The sequence below is a fragment of the Canis lupus genome, chromosome 2 (genome assembly GCF_003254725.2).
Source record: "Canis lupus dingo isolate Sandy chromosome 2, ASM325472v2, whole genome shotgun sequence".
In the NCBI taxonomy this organism is placed as follows: Eukaryota; Metazoa; Chordata; class Mammalia; order Carnivora; family Canidae; genus Canis; species Canis lupus.
Window position 1 is genome coordinate 71,862,776 of NC_064244.1, and position 22,824 is coordinate 71,885,599.

General features: G+C 47.5%; 1 protein-coding gene across 7 annotated transcripts in view; it reads right to left on the reverse strand.

Annotated features, from left to right (window-relative positions):
- Positions 1 to 3,935: 3,935 nt before the first annotated feature.
- ARID1A (AT-rich interaction domain 1A) overlaps positions 3,936 to 22,824 on the reverse strand; it is a 69,628-nt gene continuing 50,739 nt past the window's right edge. For 2 of the 7 annotated variants that reach the window (XM_049098379.1, XM_049098401.1), the window contains exons 5-20: positions 22,292 to 22,532; positions 21,913 to 22,005; positions 21,212 to 21,379; positions 19,979 to 20,291; positions 17,774 to 17,919; positions 17,540 to 17,649; positions 16,118 to 16,327; positions 13,390 to 13,597; positions 11,970 to 12,102; positions 11,622 to 11,797; positions 11,112 to 11,262; positions 10,896 to 11,030; positions 10,715 to 10,811; positions 9,341 to 10,232; positions 8,867 to 8,997; positions 3,936 to 7,017 (exon numbers count right to left, since the gene is read on the reverse strand). In XM_049098379.1, the coding sequence (XP_048954336.1) occupies positions 5,287 to 7,017; positions 8,867 to 8,997; positions 9,341 to 10,232; positions 10,715 to 10,811; positions 10,896 to 11,030; positions 11,112 to 11,262; positions 11,622 to 11,797; positions 11,970 to 12,102; positions 13,390 to 13,597; positions 16,118 to 16,327; positions 17,540 to 17,649; positions 17,774 to 17,919; positions 19,979 to 20,291; positions 21,212 to 21,379; positions 21,913 to 22,005; positions 22,292 to 22,532 (4,935 nt within the window). In that variant the 3' untranslated portion in view covers positions 3,936 to 5,286. The remainder of the gene's footprint in view (positions 7,018 to 8,866; positions 8,998 to 9,340; positions 10,233 to 10,714; positions 10,812 to 10,895; positions 11,031 to 11,111; positions 11,263 to 11,621; positions 11,798 to 11,969; positions 12,103 to 13,389; positions 13,598 to 16,117; positions 16,328 to 17,539; positions 17,650 to 17,773; positions 17,920 to 19,978; positions 20,292 to 21,211; positions 21,380 to 21,912; positions 22,006 to 22,291; positions 22,533 to 22,824) is intronic. The other 5 variants (XM_049098392.1, XM_025448086.3, XM_049098387.1 and 2 more) reach the window with 5 other exon arrangements.

The window sequence follows — 22,824 nt, forward strand, 5'->3', positions numbered from 1 at the left end:
TTTTTTTTTTTTAAGATTTTATTTATTTATTCATGAGAGACACAGAGAAAGAGAGAGAGGCAGAGACACAGGAAGAGGGAGAAGCAGGCTCCATGCGGGGAGCCCGACATGGGACTTGATCCCAGGTCTCCAGGATCACACCCCAGGCTGCAGGCAGCACTAAACTGCTGCGCCACCAGGGCTGCCCTACCTCATGGATTCTGTAGTGCTTGGCACAAAGCAGTCCATGAAGATGGGCTGTTGTAATTACCTGAACAAAAAGGGGGAAGAGCGATGTTCCCACCGGAGGTAGGAAGTTTGGTAGTTCTCATGGAACACTCACCATGCTGGAGCAACCTGACAACTCATTTCGTTCTGTAGCGGCCTTGCCTTGCTCCTGAACCATATCCGAAGATGGCCTTGGCCCCAGACTGAGCAGAGGAACAGACCAGTGTATCCATTCTCAGTAATTCAGTTTCAGACATTAAACTTTCCATGGCCCCAGTCCTAGGGGAACAATGAAGTAGCTAACCCTGATCTTGGCTTTGAGGCCACATCATTATGGGACAAAAGTGACCACACTGGCTTCTGATTCTGTCACTGCCGGTTGTTAGCAGGCAGGGCTAATGCCTGTGATGACAGGCAGCTATGCCTTCCCAGAACCTCATGCTACATCTTTTCTCTGTGGGCATTCACTGGCAGTTTCCAAGGGGGCTGGGTGAGACATCCATCCTGCAATCTGAGGGGGCACCAATCAAGTTTTGGACATCCCTTTTGGCCTCTGTTGTATCATTTGAAGATGTCTATCCACTTGGGGACAAAGACCCCACCCTGCCTCTCAATTGCAGGAGCCAAACACTGATCCTTTAAAGGCCATGGACACTAAATATTTTTCATCCTTCCTTTGGTGTTTGCCTTTCAGTAGTTAGAAAACCTTGACCCCACTGAGAGGCTTAGTGGGAAGGGCCTTAGCCACTTGGGGGTGGCAGTGGCTGCAAGGCAAAAGAGCCAATGAGGTTGAGAGTATTGTTTAGGCCAGACTTGGCAGCTGTCCAGCTATGAAAGAAGGTTAAGGTCATTTGGGGGGTGGGGAGGGAGGAGCCTGGGAAAAGAACTACTGGCCACACCCCTGGGTTCTCTACTGGAGAGGTTCTATTTACTTCTCAAAAGCAAATTACTCACAGCTCAGTGGCTAGCAGTTCTCTGCCTGTGGTAACTCCAGTCAGAAACTGGAGGCCAGGCTCGGCTCCCCCTGCATTGCAGGGGAGCAGATGAAAGGAACCCAGGAAACCAAACTCCTAGGTAATGCTCCACACATAGCCCAGAAATGCACTTTCTAGACTAGAAAATGGAGTTCGAGAGGCCTGGTGCAAAAATAGTCATTAGCAACACTGCTCACCAAAATATAGATATGAAAAGCTTCCCATGTAGTTTTTTCCCAGAAGAGTCCTAGTAAGGCAGCTTGGTTGACGAAGGTTAGCCATTGTCTCTACACCTCCCTACTCAATCAATAGAGGAATACTGATTATTCATTCCTGTCCTTGACCCAAATATTAACAACCACGCTTAGCTCGATAAACACTTGATTGAAATTCTTGAGACAATTTTTACCTCATGCTGGATACGACAAAAACAAATCATGCCTGCTGAGCTCCACGGCCAGATTCAGTTACTCCTGGTTGTCCTCTGACCCAGGAAGGAGGGCCTTGGTCAGCAGGACCCCGCTTCATGTATGAGCTCAAACCAGCCACTTTCCTCAACTGTATAATCAGAGCCAGAATACTGTCTCACAGGCACAAATCTTGAATCCTCCCTTGTAGGATTATTTGATGTACCACGTAGTCTGGTACACAAGTAGGTACTCACTAGAAAACTGTTTCAAGTTTCATTTTTAAGGTCTACCACAACAGCATTTTTCTGTTACAGCTTCTGGTCTATTGCTGCCCTAAGGAAGGAGATGAAGAGAAGCTGTATATTGCAACATTAGCCTGATAAAAGTAACTGTGTGGCCAACATCTACAATTTCATTCAACAACTACTTAAGTGGCCGCTCTGTGTCTTAGGTCGGGAATGTAGCAGTGAGCAAAATAATGCTCTCAGAGAGCTTACATTCTAGTAGGAGACAACAGAGGAGAGTATAACATACAGTTGATCCTTCAACAACAGTGGGTTTGAACTGTGTGGGCCCACTTAAACAGATTTTTTTGGGGGGAATACAGTGCAGTATTATAAATGTATTCTCTCTTATGATGTTCCCTCTTACTTGATTCTAAGAATACAGTATATAATACATATGACAAAATGTGTTAATCCATTGCTTATGTATCAGCAAGGCTTTTGGTCAACAGTATGCTGTAAGTATTAGGTTTGGGGGGAGTCCAAAGGTGTACATGTATTTCTGGGGGGGGGGGCACTTGGCTGGCTCAGGCCATACAGAATGTGACTCTTGATCTCGGGGTCTTGACTTCAAGCCCCACGTGGGGTGTAAAGATTAGTTAAAAAACAAAAGGTTAAAATAATTAAAAGCAACATTTGTAAAATTTAAAAGTATTTTTGCCTGGGTTGGGGTGGATTGGCCCCCATAGCCTCTGCACTGTTCAAGAGGCAGTAACAATATACATTATATACAATATAGCGGGCAGTAACAAGTGCCACAAAGAAAAAATAAGGCAGAGAGGGAAATAAGGCAGGGGAGCAGGGATTGCTATTTCATTTTTTTTTTAAGATTTTATTTTTATTTATTTATTCATGAGACAGAGAGACAGAGACAGAGAGAGGCAGAGACATAGGCAGAGAGAGAAGCAGGCTCCATGCAGGGAGCCCGATGTGGGACTCGATCCCAGGTCTCCAGGATCACACCCTGGGGTGAAGGCGGCGCTAAACCACTGAGCCACCTGGGCTGCCCGAGATTGCTATTTTTTTTCCCCCGAGATTGCTATTTTTAAATAAGTTGGCCAGGGAAGAGTTCACCAGCACAATTTTTAGGCAAAGACCCAAAGAAGAGGACTTCTGCCACAGTTATCTGGTCAGAGTAATCTGGACAGAGAGGATAGTAGGTACAAAGGCCCAAAGATGGATATGTTCCTATGTGGAGGAATAATGGGGAAGAAGAAAGGGACCCAGAAAGCTAACAGCAAACCAGACACTGAGGGCCTTGTAGGTCATCAGAAGGATCTGGACTTTATTTACTCAGAGTGAGAAGCACTGAAGGATTTTGATCCTAGGTCTTAAAGAGAGCATTTCTGGTTGATATGTAGAGAATAGGTTCAACTAGGCAAAGCAGAAGCAAGGTCAGTTTGGAGGACATTTCAAGAATTTAAGTACAATAGGACCATGTCTTGAACTACTGTGGTGGTGGCTTGACTGAAGGTTCTTTTTTGGAGAGCGCGAACGACTGACATGGAAATGGAAGTAGTTTTGTTTTGCTGTTTTGTTTTGTTTTGCCAAGCAATGGAGTTACTGTTTATTGGGAAAACTATGGGAGAAGCAGGTTACTAGGGGAAAGCAGGGCATTTTAGCTCAAGGGGTGTTCAAATTAAACTTTCAAACGTTAAGTTGGAGGCTGCCTTGAGATAAATGGTTGTCTTATTGTTAAAATTTCTTAGAAAAGCAGATTTCCTCTTAGCTAACTATTTCCAAAAGCTCTTTTTCCCTAGAGTATTGTCAATTTCTTTGGCTATTTATATCCATTATTATTTCAAGAGGCTAATGTGCCTTTTACGCCTAGAACTTCCCCTTACAGGCGAAATCATCACAGATGCTTTAAGTTTACTTATTACACTGTGGAAGGTAAAGTGGAATATGGTGCAGAAAGAAACGGTCCAGGATGCCACCATTCAGGGGAAAAAGCACCCTGAGGGACATTTTCAACCAAGAAGAGGACCAGCAACCCCTGACCCCCTCAAAAAGTCAAGCTTTTGAATAGTCTGAAAACAGTAAAAAGCCTCACAAACGTCTTACCAAGATTTAATGTACATTTATTCTTAACACGTGGAACATATAGTATAAAGATTTCATACTGAATAAATGATATTCATTAAGCCAAAAAAGGAAAAAAGGAGGAATTTACATCAAGTTTTAGCTACATTGTTTGAAATACAAATATGCAGATTTTATCACTGAAAAAATCTCAATTGTGTTTCTTCATCAGGAACTTCAACTGAACCTAGAACTTTTTCACACCTCGATTAGAAAGAAAACAAAACAAAACAAAAACCCAGAAAAAAATAAACTATAAGTTGATTGGCTGCTGAGACAGCAAGGACTTTTTACAGAGACCTGTACAGCATCGCACCAAGAGGGGCGATGTCTGGCAAGAGATTAAATAGCTGTGTCTCGCTTTGTGCAGGTCACCAACTTGTTAACTCGTCATACTATAAAGGGGCAGCTGGGAGGGGGACCAAACTGTGGGGATCCAAGGGTATGTGCAATGTACAACGTCATATATATACACACGTGGCAGCGCAGCCGCTGCAGCTAAAGGTTAAAACCAGTTCTAAGAGGTGATCTCAGGGTTATTCATACAATCAAGGAGGAGAGAAAGAGGTCAGGGTGTTGTAGGTTCACACATGATACTTTGGGGGAAAAGCCTTTTTTTTTTCTCCTCAACATTTAACTAAAAACATTTTTAAAAACTACATCTTGCTGCTGACCCAGCGTTTTCTCTTGTTTCCATGTGAGACATTATTATTACAGTATGTTTACAGTATCAGGTGTACAGTACAGTACATGAAAGGGTCTACACTCTACTGCACAGGCCTCTCCAGTGAACAGGGTCTGTCCACAACTGCGAACTTCTCGGCTCCTGCAAGATTGTGAATGTACAACAATAAACCACACACAGTTCAGCAGTCACCTTTTTTGTCCTTCAGAGGTTTTTTTTTGTATTTTTTTCCTTTTTTTTTTTTTTACCATTAAAAACAGTTATGAAATGTGGCATCCCGTTGATGCAAGGGCCGGGAAAGCCATTTTTATTTTATTTTTTTTCCCCAAACTCACTGTAAACGACAGTAACTTTGGTTAAAATAAAAAAGTCTTCTATGTAGGCAGAGCTTTGTCTTTTCAAATAGGGTGGGGGTCCTGAGGGGAGTAAGGTGAGGACAAGGAACAGAAAGGTGTGAGGTGAGGTGGGGGTGGGGGTGGGAGGAGGAGGAGAGAAACAGGAGAGACTTTTTACCCAAGGGAGAAGCTGGACAGCACAGGGTAAACTGGATTCTGAGGTGGTTTTGCATAAATAAAGGGCAACAGTCAGTTTCTAAGTTCTCCACACACGCACACACACACAGGGAGGGAGGTGTCCCACGGCTGTCATGACTGGCCAATCAAAAACAGTACATCACAAATGACTTGTGAAACCAACGAGTTCATCAACGGTGATACCGAGATGTCCAACAGCCGTGACTCGTACAGCGTGAACTCCGAGTGGTTCTCGTCCACCTTGGCCAAGGCCAGCAGTGCGCGGGCAGCCCGCCGCATCATGTCCACACTCGTTGGCTCGAAGGGCGGGTTCTGCATGTGGAGCAGGCTGGCCTGGCTCTGCTGGAACTGTGTGGCAGCAAGGCTGTCCTCCAGGAAGCCCAGGAGGTTGCCGATGCTGCCCTTCTGCACTGCGATGGCACGAGCTGCCAGGCTGTCGCCCTGTGCCAGGTTGGCCAGCAGTACCACAGCCATCTCCCGGCACACCGGGTTCTTTCGGTCACTGAGGAAGCGCACCATGGTGCTATACAACTTCTCCAAGCGGCTGAAGGGGGGCGTGGCCAGGATCAGGTCCACATTGTTGTCCTGGATGCTGAGTTTGCTGAGGGTTTCCAAGACCAGTCTCTGGGGGGAGAGGACGGCATTGGGGCCCAGGGTGGAGAAGGGGTCCTGGGCTTCAGCGGAAGGGCAGACTGCCCAGTGTAGGAGTCCGTCCAGGACAGGCAGGCAAATGCTCTCAGGGTACGGAGAGAGGTCCAACTGCCCCGAGATGTTGGCGAGCGTGACCAAGGTGTTTTCCCGGAGCATCTCCAAGCAGTCCCACCACCACTCCACTTTGTTGCAGCTCACCCCTTGGTCCTGCTCCTCCTCCTTCTCATAAGTCAGTGGTGCCTGCTTCCGCTCTGGGTGCTTGTGATGCAGGAGGATCAGCTTGCCCAGGATCAGCAGCAGACCCGGGTGTTTGGACATCTCAAAGTCGTTGCCTGGCACAAACGATAGACTTCGGATGGTATTGGAGACACAGACGCAGCGTTTGGCGAGGGAATCCTGCCAGTCCAGAAGGGTACACAGTGGGGTCTCATCTTTACTGTGGGGTTCGTCCTCTAGGATCTTGATGTTCCGGTGGCTCTGTGCCGGGCTGATGCCGAATGGAAACTTGCTGCTCTCCTTGGTGGCCTCTGTACTCTTAGCTCCCTCTTCGGTCAACGTGCTAGACCGAGTGGACAACATGTCATCCATTGTGGCTGTGATCCGTTTCTCTGGAGGGCCATCAGGTGGGGGGCCCTCCTGTTCTGTCGTCCCTGGCGTACCCTCTGGTGCTGTGACATGTTTCCGGGTGACTGGAGGGCAGGGCACATGAGGCCGGTTCGGCAGCAGCTCTGTCTTGCTCTCAAAGTGGGTCTGGATATGCTCAGTGGTGTCCCCCCCACCAATCCGCCAGTGCAGCAGGCCACTGTCAAACTCCTGCACGCGCCCAAGCTTATCTGAGCAGTCCACCACAAACGGGTCATTCTTCTGCACGATCTTTACTGGAAGCTTGTCGAACTTACTAATAAGTTTCTCCTCACTACTCTCTGTGGCTGCCTTGTCCTTGCCCGAAAAGGCCATCTCCTCGTCATTTTCCACTACTTCTTCCTCTTCTTCCTCCTCTAGTTTAGGACCTAAAAGGTCTTCTTCCTCCTCCCCCTCCATGGGGGCTGGACTACACGCCTTGCTGAATCTCCCAGGGTCCAGTAGTGTTCTCTGTCCTGGGTCACCCACCTCATACTCCTTTAAAATGCCAAAGATCTCGATCAGGCAACGTCGGAAATATTCCACAAGGAGCTCTAACAAACCTGGGAGCTAAAAGAGAAAAACAGGAAATAAATGGAGAAAGGGAGCTAAAAGAGAGAATCCTTGACCTTAGAGGCCTCCCACGGTCTGCTACCTAATCTCCCCACTCCCTTTGTAGGCCAGACACCTATATTTCCTGGAAGAGACAGAGTTGCTTCTTTCCCAAAGGCTCACCACAAAGCAAGTCACTCAATCTCTCCTATGCCCAACACACACTTCTTCCTTCTCCTTAGCCTACCTTCCCATAAGAGAAGTGTGTCCATCCTGCCAGAGGTAGGACACATTGACCAACAGCTCTGTACCTCACCATCTCTTGGACTCCTCGTTCCCCACCAATCCCTGCTTTTCTTCACCAGGCCCAGGTCCCTTCCTGCTCATCATTGCTACTGTCCCTCAGGACACTCTACATTCCACTGCCAAGCACAGCCCAACGCTAAGCATGGTGGAATGACCCCTTCAACATGAGCTGAGAGAGGAAGTGTGGACAGATGTTCACCTGCTCTCTTCTCCAAGCTCCCCAACATTGCAGGAGCCTGGACCTCCATGAATCAATCATATAATATAATGAGTGGGATGAGGCTTCAGTCCTCCAAACATTAGTCAAAGCTGGTGCTAGTAGACCTAAATTTCAACTTGGATCTGTAAAGGCCATTTACCTCTAGAAGAAAGTGTTAATCTCCAGTCAGATTAGTTTTTGGCTGAAGAGTATAACAGAATGGAAAAAATAAGGGCTTCAGAATAAGAAAGATCTAGGTTTGCATTCTGGCTTTTCTAGGAACTAGCCATGTGATTTAAACTCTCTAACCTGTGCTGCTTCTATCTATCCATTAAACATGATGGAAATTCCTTTAATTGACACAGTTGTTCTGAGATCTAAATGAAATATACCAAAAGCCTGGCATAAAGAAATTGCTCAATCAATATCTATTCCCTTTCCTTCTCGTGGGGGAGTGGTGGTGGTGGTGGTGGTGTATGTGTGGCGAATTTATGTAATGGACATGAAGTCAGGCTTTGGAATCAGAAAGACTGCTGACAGTTGTGTGAATCTGGGCAAAGATAAGACTCAGCCTATTTACTCATCTCTAGGAGGCCACAGGTGCCTCTGAAAGCTGCTGCAAGGGTGACATGAAAGAAAATATAAAGGACCTGGCACACAGTGACGGCACCAGAAATGGTTAACTATTAATAACAATGCCCTCTAGCCAGCCAGCTCCTTGATAGATGGGTTGAAAGATACTAAGGATCAAAAGAAAGAGTGGGATGGGGGAGCAGAAACTCTTCCCAGCTGTTGGGAAGACTCAAGGTGCATGTCCTGTGGAAAGAGAATCTTCTGGAGACTCACCTCTGCAAGAACATAATTAAAATACCACCACCACCACCACCACCACCCACGAGCAGACTTTTCTCCATTTCTCCTTCTACACCTTAGGAAAAGGGGATCAGTAAAGATCTCCTATATTCACAGTGGATAAAGTGAGGCGGGGAAAAAGAAACTGCCATGCTCACTAATAAAGACAGCAGGTTTTTCTTGGTAGTCTTGAAAATTGGTCTCCTCACTCACATCAACAGAATCTCCATTTCTTACCAATACCAAAAAAGTTTCTCCCAAATTCCCTTTGAAGTCAATCCTGATACCTTACACAAATTATTATTGTTCTCAGTGTTCTGGGCCCATGGCCAGTGGCAAAGTACTGGCATAGAATCAAAGCACTGGCATGGAAGATACCAGGGAGTGAGAGAGAGGGGAGACCATGTTAGCTAGGGATGGCTTAATTCCCTGTGTCACTTAGCACTGTCTACTTCGAGAAGATCCCAGGCCCTCCCATTCTTCCAATCTTTCCCAGGCACCTATACTCACCTGACTGAGGTTGAAGGTCATGATGCTGTTGTCATCATACAGCAGGATGTTAATGGTGTCTAATGCCCATGTGCTCTCTGCCAGCAGCCCAGACTTGAGGGACATCATTACCCGCCATGCCTCCGGGGTTCCTGAAATAAACCTCCATGTCGCCCATCTACCAAGCCCAAGTTGGCCGGATGCTCCCCCAGTGGCCCATCAGTCAGGCTACTCTGAAGATAACACACGGTGGGAGGCAGTTCCTATCTAGGAGAGGACACGCATCTGCTTCTAGGCTCCCTTAGGACATCACTGCATGGTGCTTGCTTTTGGTAAAGCCTGAAATCAGTTGTTTTCCTTATCAAAGTTCTTTGGCTCTATTTTAGACAACACTGGACCGGATTTTATCCCATCCAGAATATCAGGATGGAGACAGAAAAATGGACAAGACTTTAAGGGGCAGATGAAGCAACCTGATCAGGGAGGTCTCCTTACCGATGTCTTTCATTGTGAGCCGCCTCCTTTGCTTCAACACAGGCTGTGTTGCTTCCACAGAGCCAGGTGGGAAGGTGATGTCCCGCCGAATCATGGGTGGCTGCACGGGGGCAGGTGCTATGTGCGAGGCAGGTACTGGGGGGCCTGCCTTTTGCATCTTCATCCCAGAGTGTAGGAATGGAGACTTGCTAGGAGAGGTGCGGTTCTCCATTGGCCGGGGCAGGGGAGCGGGGCTGGATACCTGAGGAATGTGATTCTGCATGCTTGGCGGGGGCTGGTAGTTGGATGGAGGGGGCCTTGTCATGGGGGGCACGGGGGCAGAGGGACCATATGGGGGCTGACGTGTACCATGGGAAGGCCATGGGCCTTCATGGTTGGCCCTCTGATCCGTATGCAGCATTTCATCTGTTCGGTTCACACCATGATAGGCAGGGCCCTGGGGGGCAGAGCCAGTGCTCTGCCTGTTGGTGTAATTGTAGGTCATGTCATTACGCCCCTGCCACATGGTGCCTTGCTGAGCAACCTCAGCCGATGCTTGTATGGGGCCGCCCATCATTTGCGGTGGCATGTTCTGCTGGGCATTGGAGCCAGGGGGTGCAGAGACACGGTCTCGGCCAAACTGGAATGGAAACTGGTTCTGGGGGCCGCCTGCTGGTCGGCGCTCAGTAGCAGCAGCGGCAGTGGCAGGATAAGCGTTGCCATACTGGTTGTATACATCTTGCTGAGGGGAAGGCTGGGCAGCTTGCTGCTGGCTGGCAGGCTGGGGCTGGGCTGGGGGCAACTGCTGCTGTTGCGGCTGCCCCTGCCCTGTGCTGTATGGCACGCTGTACATCTCCCCTTCGTGCCGCTTGGCGGGAGGGCCGTATGTGCCATCCATTGGCCGTTTGTAATTCTAAGACAGGGACAAGCAGAGGGCAAGTTAATACTCTGCACGCAGGGACACAAGACCCATCACAGATGCCAAGATGGCTACACCGGACACTTGCCAGGCTTACTTCTGTGCCTCCACAAGAGGACACAGACTCCAAGGGAAGAAAGGAATCACCTTTACAATCTTTTGAAGTTGTTTCTGAAAGCAAGAATCATTACCTATTCCCCTCTGGTTCTCCCTTGCTCTAGGTAGAAAACTGTAGAAAAGTTCAAAAATCAAAAGATAAAGTCTGTTTCTAGTCCTTTTAGAGAACTAGAGAGACTGGACTGGAATCTAAACACGGATAAAATGGAGGGCTTGGCTCTTCAGCAGAACTGACTATGTGGGTGGGAGAACACCAAAGTATCTAAAGGAGGCTTCTTAAACTTTTCAACTTAATCTTCTAATGGGCTCTCAAGGGGAATCTGTGTGTCAGTGTACCCTGCTACCCACTCCCTCCTCACCTGCTGCTGCTGCTGATACATTGTGGTCTGCTGGCTGGGGAAGGGGCTGCCGGAAGGGGTGCCTTGAGTGGAGAACTGATTGCCATAGGAATCATGTCTGCAGGAGGGAGAGAATCAGAGGATCAGGGTGGGAAATGGCAAAGCCTGAGCCACAATGACACTAAAACCAGGCTTCACTTACCGTTGTTGCTGCTGCTGCTGTTGCGGGGGGTAGCGGCTGGGAGAATACATCCCCGAGTCTGGGTTGGAAGGCATGAGATTCGGCTGTGGAGCTCCAGTGCCCATGTTTCCCTCGGGTCCTATTCCAGGCTCCGTCCTAAACACAAATGGAGAAGTGGATTGAGTTCACTCTTGCTGTGGGGTGCTGGGGTGGGACACGTGCAGGGGCCATGCTCACCTCACTCTGTCATAAGGACCTCCATAGGGATAGTGCTGTCGCGGTCCCATTGCCACATTTCCCAGCCCAGGGCCAGCAGCACGGCTGTAGGGGTCTCCCATTCCGCCATTGGGGCCCTGCCCTGAGGACATGAAGGGATCGCTCCCTGGAGCTGAACGCAGAAAGGAAGGCAGTGAGCAAACTGGTAAGCCAGGAGGCCTAGCAAACTACACCTTGCCTGCCCCGAACACCAGGCCCTCTTCAGGGCTCGGGTTTGATCCTACTGTTTCCCCAACAGGTTCAAAAGAGATCTAAAGAGACTACCACCAGCAAAGAGCACGTACTGGTTTAGGTGTGCAAGGTGAAGCCAGTGAGAGGGAGACAAGAGGTAGGGATTAAGAGTGGTGGTTAGGACTGGAAAGGCCTTATCTCAGAGAATGGCTTTACAGGAACCCTGAATCACTCTCAACATATCCTCCCCATTTCCCTGGCCCTGTCCTCAAGGGCACAAGGCTAACAGCAACTGGTTACCTTTCCTCATGCTGCCATAAGGATCCTTATTTGGCTCGTAGGACATGCGCCCCATCATGTCAGAGGTATTCATACTGGGCTGGTACCCAGGGTTTGGAGTCATGGAATTCCGCTTCTGGAATGTGGGGTCACTTCCATCAGGAAAGGCATCCTGGATCCCAACCGAATTGCTCCTGCTCCAGAGTGAAGAAAGCCAATTAAACCCCAAATAAAGGAATTCCTCCTGTAGGCAGGGCACATGAGAGTCACTGGCTGAGCAGGCAGAGCAGGGACCACCCTGGGCTGCACAAGAACTCATGCACTTCTGCCCAGATCCTCCAAGTCACCTGCCTCTGTTCCTGGCCTTACCTCATGCCTGGCAAGGGGGGGATCTGACTGTGTGGTGTGGATGCTGGAGTTGGTGGCTTCAGGTCTCCTCCTTCTGCCATGGAACTGCTGGTTGACTGAGGTGTCTGTGGCCCCTGCATAGACCCAGATCCCGCTGTGGACAGAGATATGGGGTGAGCTGGCAAATGTTTAACTCTCACAGAAATACACAAATGCCCTGCCATCTCTGGAAAGGATTGTTGTAAGGCTAAAGCTGGGGTTCTTGAAAGCCTAAATCACCCTTCTCAGCAAGGGATGTGTAAGGCCAGGTAATAAGAAGAGAATCTGAGGGTGGTTCTTCTTCTGACATGGGGCTTGAACTCATGACCCTGAGATCAAGACCTCAACTGAGACCAAAAGTCGAACAGATGCTTAACTGACTAAGCCACCCAGGTGCTCTGGGGAATCTGAGATTTCTATTGCTCCTTGCTACTGTTTCACATTTGGGAGAATAGGAGTAGTGTGGTGATGGCATCACCATGCTAGTGATTTTGTTGAGTTCCTGCCAGTTTCCCTGACTACTTTTTTCTTTATTTCCCCAAGGACCCCTGTCTAACCTACTAAACCCTATAATGCTGGCACACAAGTTCCCAGTAAGAGCCCCTGGAATCCTAAGTAGGAAGGCTCCATCTTGTCCCAAACCTGCAGTGTACTTGAGGAACCTAGGAGCTCCTACTCACAAGTATCTAGCACTGTATCACCACTCAGGTTCCAATATGCCTCCAAGCTGATGAGAGCAGAACTACCAGTAATTAATGTTTCCATTAGTTACCATTCCCAGCAGCAGATATCCCACTGCTTAGGCCTCCCCAGCTGATGAGTCATCTCAGGCACTCATTACATCCTCAGAGGTCAATAGCAGGGCACATGTGTTTACACCCACCTTCTAGGAGCCCTGGCCTTCCTCCCTCCCCATGCTTGCCCTGGCCCCAGCCTCCTCTCAGAAAGGAGGGTGGGCAGAGGCACTCCCATCGAGTTCCATTCATATCCCCCTCTCCCTCCTTCCCATTCATTAGCATCTCAGCTCCCTGGGGAATTTAGGGCTCCAGTCTGAGCTGCATTCTAAGGCGCTGACATCCGTGGGCCAAAGCTCCCAGATGGCCCTGCCTCATTGCGATTTGTCAGATTTCCCCACTCCTCTGATGTCCCTCCCACTCACTAGTTTACAAACATTTGGCAAGTTGCCAGGTGCACAATGAAAATTAAAACTTAAGGGCTGCTGCAGACTACCTCTCAAGGGAGTCGCCACTGCCCGCTCCTAGTGTGCCAACATAGTAAGCCCTGAGGTAGTGCTGGGCAAAGCACACGTCCTTGGAGTCAGGCACTGTTGAATAAGAACCCGGACCCTTGAATGCTACTTGCGAAGGGTGAGCCTTAGTGGGGCGGCTCACCCGATCCTTACCAGGAGAGGGAGGCTGGATCTTGGGCTGGGACTTCTTGGAATCAGAAGCTGCAAAGATGTCTGGGGGAGGGTCTTCTCCCCGTTCAATCTTGCACTCAAAGGCATAGAGACACTGGATGTACTGCTTTTTCAAGGAGCTGGCAGCACTGCTCGAGGTGCCCACATTGAGGTTGGTCGCAAGTTCCCGCCATTTTTTGTTCTTGTTGACCTGTACAACCAACCAGAAGAGTCGAGGTACATCTTCCACCTGGTCTTCCTGCCAATAAGCCCCAAACCCCCACCAGGATACCAGGTACTCATGTTTTATAGAATCGCAGTTCTCAATTAACCACTAAAGTTAACCCCCCTTGAGGCATAGTCCACAACAAACGTTAAATCCAAGGCTAGCTCCCCTCTACCCTCAGCAGGTTCTATCCATAGACCACCGCAACTAGCAAGCTAGCAGACAGTGCTTATTTGAAAGAGCACAAATTTTAGATCACTATTAGTGGGAGAAAACAGAATTCAGAAGGTATGATGCTTTACAAGTATAGTTCTGAAAAATGCTGTGCAAATCAACATCAGATGCAAACCCCTTCAAAGGCAACAATAAAAATCAACCTTTTCCAGAGATGTGGCAATATCAGCTACCACTCTGCTTGACTTACTTTGTCAAACTGGAGGTTTCCACATCTGGGTTGTTTCTTGGTGTGGGGCTCTTTGCCAATTTTACATTCTGTGCCACAGCTGCTCTATTTCTCAGTGACATGTAACTAACTACAAGCCCCCTTCCTATACGAGACACTGTCCTGATTGTCCAGGAGATGCTTCAGGCCCTCTAACTTCTCTGTGCCCTCCCAGTAGCCTACACTAATCTCTATTCCTAAGCTTCAGGATGCACTGACCAAGACCATTCCCAAACCCTACAATTAGATGATCTTTCTGTTCTAGCCAGGCAGGTCCTCCTTTTCCATGTATTTTTATGCTTATTCATCCACCTCAAAGGCTGGGAACACCAGCTTTCCAGTCTAAACCCACAAAGGAAGCTCAGTATGTTGTGGTATCTACTGACCTGGTACCTGTGATACCAGAGAGAAGAGTGATAAGGAAGCAAAGAGAGGGACAACCTAGAAGGCAGGGTGGTGACCAAAGAACACTTCCCAGAGCAGGCTAATATCGGCGCTGAAGCCTGAAGGTTGGAGATGGCGCTGGTCAGGTGTATTCTAGACTCTGTCCCATCTCCATGCCACATAGGCCAGTCAATTGGAATGACCCCTTCCTCTACCTATACCCTACTAATCCTTCACAGAAGCTCAGGACTCATCATCTGCCTTCTTGGAAGCTTCACAAACTAATTTATAATGACACTCTTTCTCCTCTAAACTCAGTCTTGAGCATTCAATTACATCATAGCACCTAAAAGGATGGCATCGTTTCGCAAACTGGAAGACAGCTCAGGCTTCAGGATTCCCTCTGCATCCCATCCTAGGTTCAGTGAATCCAGAAGCCCATCCAATCAAAAGTATGCCGAACCTAACCTGGCAACCCCTCCCTTTCCCTACAAGCAGGAGAAGCCCGATTAGGAGATTTTAATACTGGGGAGAATGGCAGGAGTAAGCCCAGGGTCACCTCAGAAGCCTGCTGTGGCTCTGCTTCCCACGCCAGTTATGTGGCGATGTGCACGTGTCTTGTTTTGTTTTGTTTTCCTTTGTGGGGGAGGGGAATAAAGCCTGAAGGGAGAAGGAATTCATAACTGACTGTTGGTTGGCTTCATTCCAATCACTTTCTTTTCTGCTGGTGACAGCTGTTTTCCTCTTCTGATTTAGAAGGTTTGGAATATGTCTCTCCCTGCCACGCCTCCCCCCGAGCTCAGCCACAAACTCAGATCCAATAGCAGGCTTCTGATCTGATGACTATAGAACACGCATAGGAAGAAAGTTTGCAAAGCACAGCATTGCCTCAACTGTTTGCCTCCTGGGCTGAGTGTGAAGCAAAGCTATAAGGTATCAGAGCAGGGGCAAGGCTCAGGGTCATGTTCAGTTCAGAGGTTTTTAACAAAGATTAAAGCATTCATTCACTTAAGTATGCCATATGGAGTAACTAAACACAACTTCCCCGCCTACTTCATCCTTCCTAAACTCTTTCTATTAAATAGCTCCTGAAATCCCATCTTCACTGGGATTGGAATGAAAGGGTCAGCAACTACTCTGGCTACATCTGTACCATCTTGCAGACCAATTTACATGGCAGAAATCTCGTTGCAAGCTTTGCATTATTATTTTTAGCTTTTGACAGTCTAGCAGGACACACACACTAACCCTACTTTACAAATAAGAGGAGTTAGGGCTAAGAGTGGTCATACACCTTGATTAAGGTCACATATAGTGTTAAGTAACTGAAGAAAGAATTCAAAACCAGACCCATCTCTCCAAACCATGCCCTTGCTTACTATGCCAACTGCCTTCTGTGGAATCAGAATGCCCACATTTTCCCCTATCTTTGTACCCCAGTGAGACCCTAGGCATTCGGTAAGCTCAAAGCTAACACTTCATACTACCCAGGGAGGTCTCGGCCTCTTGTCTTTGTCTTATCTTCTGGAAGCCCTGTGCTTCCAGTCTGTCACAGTATGTGCCTCAGAGAGCAGGAGACGGTGATGTCCCTGTGGGATGCTTGGCACCAGGTGAAGCCACTGAGTACCTAGAGAGAGGCTTGTTGAAACCACAGAGGAAGCCAAGTGCTAGGCACTCACCTGAGTCAATCCACCAATCTCCTTCACAGACACATAGAGGCGATAGAGGTCCAGAGGTTTCCTACCCACAGCAGGCAGATTTGTCATGCCCATGGCCTTCTCCTCCGTGAAGGCCAGATAACGGTCCACCCACATCTTCCTCTCAGGCTCACCACCCAGCTCATACAACTTGGTGATCTTCTCATTGGTTGTAGTAGAAGAACTGGATTTCTGGAAGGGGCAGGTCAAGATTCATAGGAACCGGTCAGATTCAAAGCCTATGCTAAGGGTCTCAGAAGTCCCTTGATTAGGGCAATGGTAAAGCTTATTCTGGGGTAATCACTAACACATACCTTGCCTTTGCAAGGTCAAAAGACTAGAAGGGAGCTAGAAATTCTTCCTGTAAAGGAAGGAAGCTAACACTGCCTGTACATTATGCATTGGGTGCTGTGCTAGATGCCTTTATATGTTAGGTATTGTTATCTTCCTCTTAAAAGATAAGGAAGCAGGCACAAGGAGGCCATTCCTAAAATGTCATAGTTTTTAAGTACCAGAGCTAAGTGTCAAACCCTTATCCACCTGACAACAATGTCACTATACTACTCCCATGCTATTACTGAGGAGCCTTGGCATGCTTTTATAGACTGTTTCAGAGAACTCAAGAAACTCAAAATATGATTTTGAGAAAATGGGATGGACTAAAACGAAAAGAAACTTCCTCCTCTCAAGAAAGGAAGGGTCTCCTACCTGCCTGAAAGGCTTTGGATGTTAATTATCCTGTCCAAGACAGGAGGATGGCTAAAAGGGTCTGAGAGTCAGAGGTGAAGGTCCACAGGAGGGGCAGCTGTATATGTTTATTTCTCCTACTTTATAAGATAGGGAAAATGTGGTATGACAAAGGGCAGAAATGTCTCAAATGATTCAAACACTGAATAGGTCCCCAGACTGCCACACAACCCAACAGCACACTCAGGACCATCCCACAGGGAGGCCAAGCAAGGACCCAAACCCCACCTGCCTCATCTTCCTCTTTATAGAACACAGGGCACCAACCATTCCTGCTGCTCTGAGGAAGGTCCAGGAAGAGAAGAGCAACTAGTTGCCCATGGCACATACCACCTATCAATGCATGAGGACAGGGTACACAGTTTCACAGAGGGCAATCCAGAGAATTCTCACTGCAGGCCTCGCATTTCCTCTATCACAGACAGCTGTGAGAACATTGTGTTATTTATATCAGGACCCCTTAGGCTAACTGAAATCTAATTCAATGAGTTATTAGCCTGGGACCCTTCATGACTAGAAGAGGCAAGAGCAGCCTTTTCCAAGACGATCTAGTCCGTGTTATAAAAGGCTCGTCTAGTCACCCTTTTTTCTTTTTCCTTCCTATCCCTGGAAAGGATGGGACAGAGAGTTGAGAGGAGTCAGGATATAAACCATTACCTTGGATTTGGATTCTGTCTTGGGTGTCCCATCTGCCTTGTTGTTCATTTTGGTGGCTGGAGTTAACTTGACATCCCCAAGGCCCATCATCTCTGGGCTGGCTGCCATCCCTATAAAAGAGGAAAAAAAAAAACAAAAAACAAAAAAAAACCCCAAAAAACTCAAGTCCAAAAGTTTGTGACATGAAGATCATTCTGGAAGAAATTCTTGAGGTAAGCAAGGATGTGGACTTACCTGCTGAATTGTTGGCCATAGTCCCACCCATAGGATACGGGGGTCCCTGAGGGTTGATCATGCCAGCCATACTATTAATCCCTTGTCCGTAGGGAGGTCCAGTTCCCATCATGCCCCCCTGATTCATATTGGGGTAGCCTGGTGGCCTGAGGAAAAAGACGGAAAGTGAGAGAGAGAGACAAGAGTTAGAGACACAGAGCTTTCATATTTGGACCTGAGCTAAACAGTTTGTGATCCAAGATCATCAAATGAGGCTTACAAGGAAAAACTTAACGAGTTTCCCAAAACACAACCATGTAACACCTGACCTAGATATTCCTATCTACTACCTCCCATAAAAGGTTCTAAGATGGTTCAGGCTCCAAACAGGAAACCATAGCTCAATTTTAAAGGATACAATTCTTGAAGAGGGGACACCTACTCTGTCCCTTAAGTACTGCCTCTAAGGCACCTCCAATGTCAAAAATGTATTTTTTTAAAAAATTTTTATTTATTTAGGATAGTCACAGAGAGAGAAAGAGAGAGAGGCAGAGACACAGGCAGAGGGAGAAGCAGGCTCCATGCACCGGGAGCCCGATGTGGGATTCGATCCCGGGTCTCCAGGATTGTGCCCTGGGCCAAAGGCAGGCGCCAAACCACTGCGCCACCCAGTGATCCCTCAAAAATGTATTTCCATCTAAGGGCCCTCTCTATGACAAAAAGCCTACATTAAACACTCAACTTTACCACTCTGTCATATCAAAACCCAACCAAATTGGACCCCTCAAGGCATAGAGCACCCAGAAGTGTGTTCTTGATGGACCTACTGCAAACTCCATGCTTCCATCATTCTGAAGTGCTATCAAACCCATCACTTTACCACTGATCACCCTATTAAACCTTAGTTCATCAACATTCCAGTAAGACAAGAGTTACTTGGGATCCCTGGGTGGCGCAGCGGTTTAGCGCCTGCCTTTGGCTCAGGGCATGATCCTGGAGACCCTGGATCGAATCCCACATCGGGCTCCCGGTGCATGGAGCCTGCTTCTCCCTCTGCCTGTGTCTCTGCCTCTCTCTCTCTCTCTCTCTCTATCTCTATCTCTCTATGTGTATGACTATCATAAATAAATAAAAATTAAAAAAAAAAAAAAAAAAGACAAGAGTTACTTTAAGAACTGTAAGAATGGGGGATCCCTGGGTGGTGCAGCGGTTTGGCGCCTGCCTTTGGCCCAGGGCGTGATCCTGGAGACCCGGGATCGAATCCCACGTCGGGCTCCCTGCATGGATGGAGCCTGCTTCTCCCTCTGCCTGTGTCTCTGCCTCTCTCTCTGCCTGTGTCTCTGCCTCTCTCTCTCTCTCTCTGTGTGACTATCATGAATAAATAAATAAAATCTTTAAAAAAAAAAAAAACTGTAGGAATGGGGTACATGGACAGAGCCTTCAAAAACCAATAGAATAATTAGGTATGCCTGGGTGGCTCAGCGGTTGAGCCTCTGCCTTTGGCTCAGGGCGTGATCCTGGGATCCAGGATCGAGTCCCACATCAGGCTCCTTGCAGGGAGCCTGCTTCTTCCTCTGCCTGTGTCTCTGCCTCTCTGTCTCTTATGAATAAATAAATAAAATCTTAAAAAAACAAAACAAAACAAAACAAACCCATATAATCATATTTACTGAAGTGAACGGCCATAGAAGTTGAGTGTCCAAGGAAGAATGGATGAATATTCGAAGTCAATAAATCAAATCACATGAGCTCTCTGTACTTTACTACTAGACTCAAATACAAAGAGCCACACAGAATGGTTGAGAAATGGCAAACCACAACCCTGTCATCCTCTATTTCTCACACTAGAGATCCAAGTCATGTGTATCATTAAAAATCCTTTTGGAAACCAAAAGACTAGACTGAGAGAAGAAATGGAGAAACTCTTCTTTTACTCATCAAAATAATCTACACTTTATAAAGTTCTTTACATACAACATCCTGGTCGTGAAATTTGATAACAATTGAAGGTGCTTAAGAATCAGCACTTAAAAAAAAAAAAAAGAATCAGCACTTTTGTTACGTTTTTTTTTTTATTACAAGGAAACCTAGTTTTCTAAGGAGCTCTCAAGAAAATACATATTTACCAAGATGACATGATTCAGATCCAGAAGCATCTCAACAACCCGAATCACTTTACAAATTTATTTCCTTCTGCTGACACCCTCTTCACTTCCCAGGCCTTACCTGTTTTGGATAGAGTTGGCAGCAACATGCATGGCGACAGCAGTTTCTTGAGTTTTCCGGTTCATGCCCCCTGGTGGGGGACACATCCCTGACCCAACCTGAGGTGGCATATTGGCCATGTTAGGGCCATAAGGCCGGTTGCCCATGGAGGCATGACTCATTCTCCCTGGAGGGAGTGTGCCATAAGGTGGGATGCCAGGCTGCCCATGCATCTGACCTCCAGCACCCATAGGGTTCATGCTTCCGGCCATGCCTGCACTAGGGTAGTTAGCATTGGGCAAGGCATTATAGTTTGGCTGCCTGGGGTAGCCTCCTGGGAAGGAAAGTAAAAGAGAAAATGCAGAGACTTGGTTAGTGACTCACCAGCAACTCCTTAATCTCACTCAGCTCTAAAACTCCAAAGATAATAAATGATAGGAATCACTCAGTATTTGGCCTGATAAGAGCCTTCACCCCATTTAAAAACAGTTTTTAATGAAAGGAAAAAGAAAGAAGAGGCCAGGAGCATAGAAAGGCAGGCCTCAGTTGTCCTCTCATCCTAAAGATAGCACAGAACAGGACAAGGCTGGCTGCAGGCAAGAGTGGCTTTGCTGCTACCCAGGCCCCTCAACTCCCAGAACTCCTTCCTTTCTACATATGTAATCCACCGTCTCTCCCACGCTCTGTGTAAAACATTGTTTTAGATCCATCCAGGGCTCATTTTGAGCAAAGATACATTTTATTAGGATTAATTTATACTTTAATTACCATTAAGTGTCTGTGCCCAGTCTTGAGCTAAATACCTTCTCCCCATTTTACTGATGGAAGAGAGGTTCAGGGATATTCAGGGACTTTCCCATGCTGATAGTCCTGCCCTATTTTAGGGCCTGGCTCTGGTGGATTTAAAGCAAAGGGCATGGGCGGCCCGCGTGGCTCAGCAGTTTAGCGCCGCCTTCAGCCCAGGGCCTGATCCTGGAGACCCTGGATCGAGTCGCATCAGGCTCCCTGCATGGAGCCTGCTTCTCCCTCTACCTGTGTCTCTGCCCCTCTCTCTCTCTCTCTCTGTGCCTCTCATGAATAAATAAATAAAATCTTAAAAATAAAAATAAAAATAAATAAATAAATAAATAAAGCAAGCAAGCAAGCAAAGGGCAGTCCTCTTACCATCCAGATCGCAGCATATGAGACAATGAACTATTTTCTCTTTCCACCTCTATATACCTCTATATACTCCTAACTGGGCAGCATACTCACCCTGTGGGCCGTACTGACTCCCCTGGGGACCGTAGCTCCCCATGGAGTTCTGCTGGTAGGAGCCCATGCCTGTGTGCATCTGTCCACCCGAAGGCTGACGCGGAGATAAGGCCGAGCCGGGCTGGGGGGAACTGTACTGGGGCATCTGGGGGTTCCTCTGCATGTAACCTATTTGTAGGTAGTGTTCATATAATTATTACCTCAGTACAATGAGAGCAAATGTTCTCCCTTATTGTAGGACCTCACCATCTACATTTTCTTTAGCAACTACTTGTACAACACGTCTCTATCTTATTTCCTATGTAATTATGTGCCCTTTTAGACACCCTCCACAGTGACATAGCCATTAACCAGGGCATGCCAATTGTTTCTACTAAATGGGGATCTGAAAAGAAAAACAGCAATAACAACAAAATCAGACATGATTTAAAGGGTAAAGATTTGATGCCAAGTCTTTAGTATTTGCTGACCAAATGAGACACAATGTAGGGAGGAATCCATCAGAACACAAACACTGAAAAACAAGACTGGGGGTAACACAATTCTGGAGATACCAAGTTGATCAAGCCCACTCTAACTTCACAATTTATTGTAGCAGTGTCCTAAGCTTCTTGGTCACACAGTTCTCCAAAAGCTATTGCACAGGATAATCAAATGGCTCCCTCAGACTCCTGCACCTCCCTGAAAACCCAGAATCTCACCTCGATCTTGGGCAATGCTCGATTGATTCATGGAAGGATGCATGATGCTGTCCGACTGGCCACTGGGTGGCCGAGGTGGCATCTGGTTGCCTGCTCCAAATACAGAAAGAAGCCAATCATGGCTAAGCCTGGCAATTCTAACTAGGAGGTCATTTCAGAGCTGGAAATGGCTCCTGGCAAGGCCAAACACCTCCCAATACCACATATACAAAAGGGACCCGACCAAAGTGCTCCCATCTTTCTTCTTCAAATGCTGAAGAGAAACCTCGCATATTGTGAACCAGGGATGCTCTTTGTGGCAGTGGAAGGCTGGGGCTCCCTGATATCACTGGGGCCAGTCCCTTTTCCCTCTCCCCAAAGACCCAGTATTTGAGGGTACCTGGCACTGCAGCAGGCGAGAGTGGTCCTGAGCGAGACTGAGCAACACTGGCAGGAGAGCCAACAGGGGATGGGGAGGGGCCTCGGATGCCAGGCAGGTGAGGGGAAGTATGAGGAGAGAAAGGAGACTGAGCTGGATTACTCTGCTCTCCTTGGCTGCTGGAAATCCCTGATGTGCTCACTCCAGGGCTCAGAGCTCCTTCTGTCCCCATGGGGAGATCGTCTATTGAACCAGATAGATCCTGAAACATATGCACAAGGATATGGATTAGTAATATTAGGCAGAAAGACTTCTGTTTCAACAGCTGTACTATACAATTAATATCTTCCTTAAACAAGAGCAAATATACTGCACACATTATGTAATCATGATACTAAAGCTTACAGATGGCAAACTCCATTCATAGCTAGAAAGGAAATATTTTGGACTCTGTGGGCCATTAGTCTCTGTCACAACTACTCTGTCACCAGAGTGCAAAAGCAGTCACAGGTAATACATAAACAAATGAGTGTGACTTTGTTCCAACAAAACTT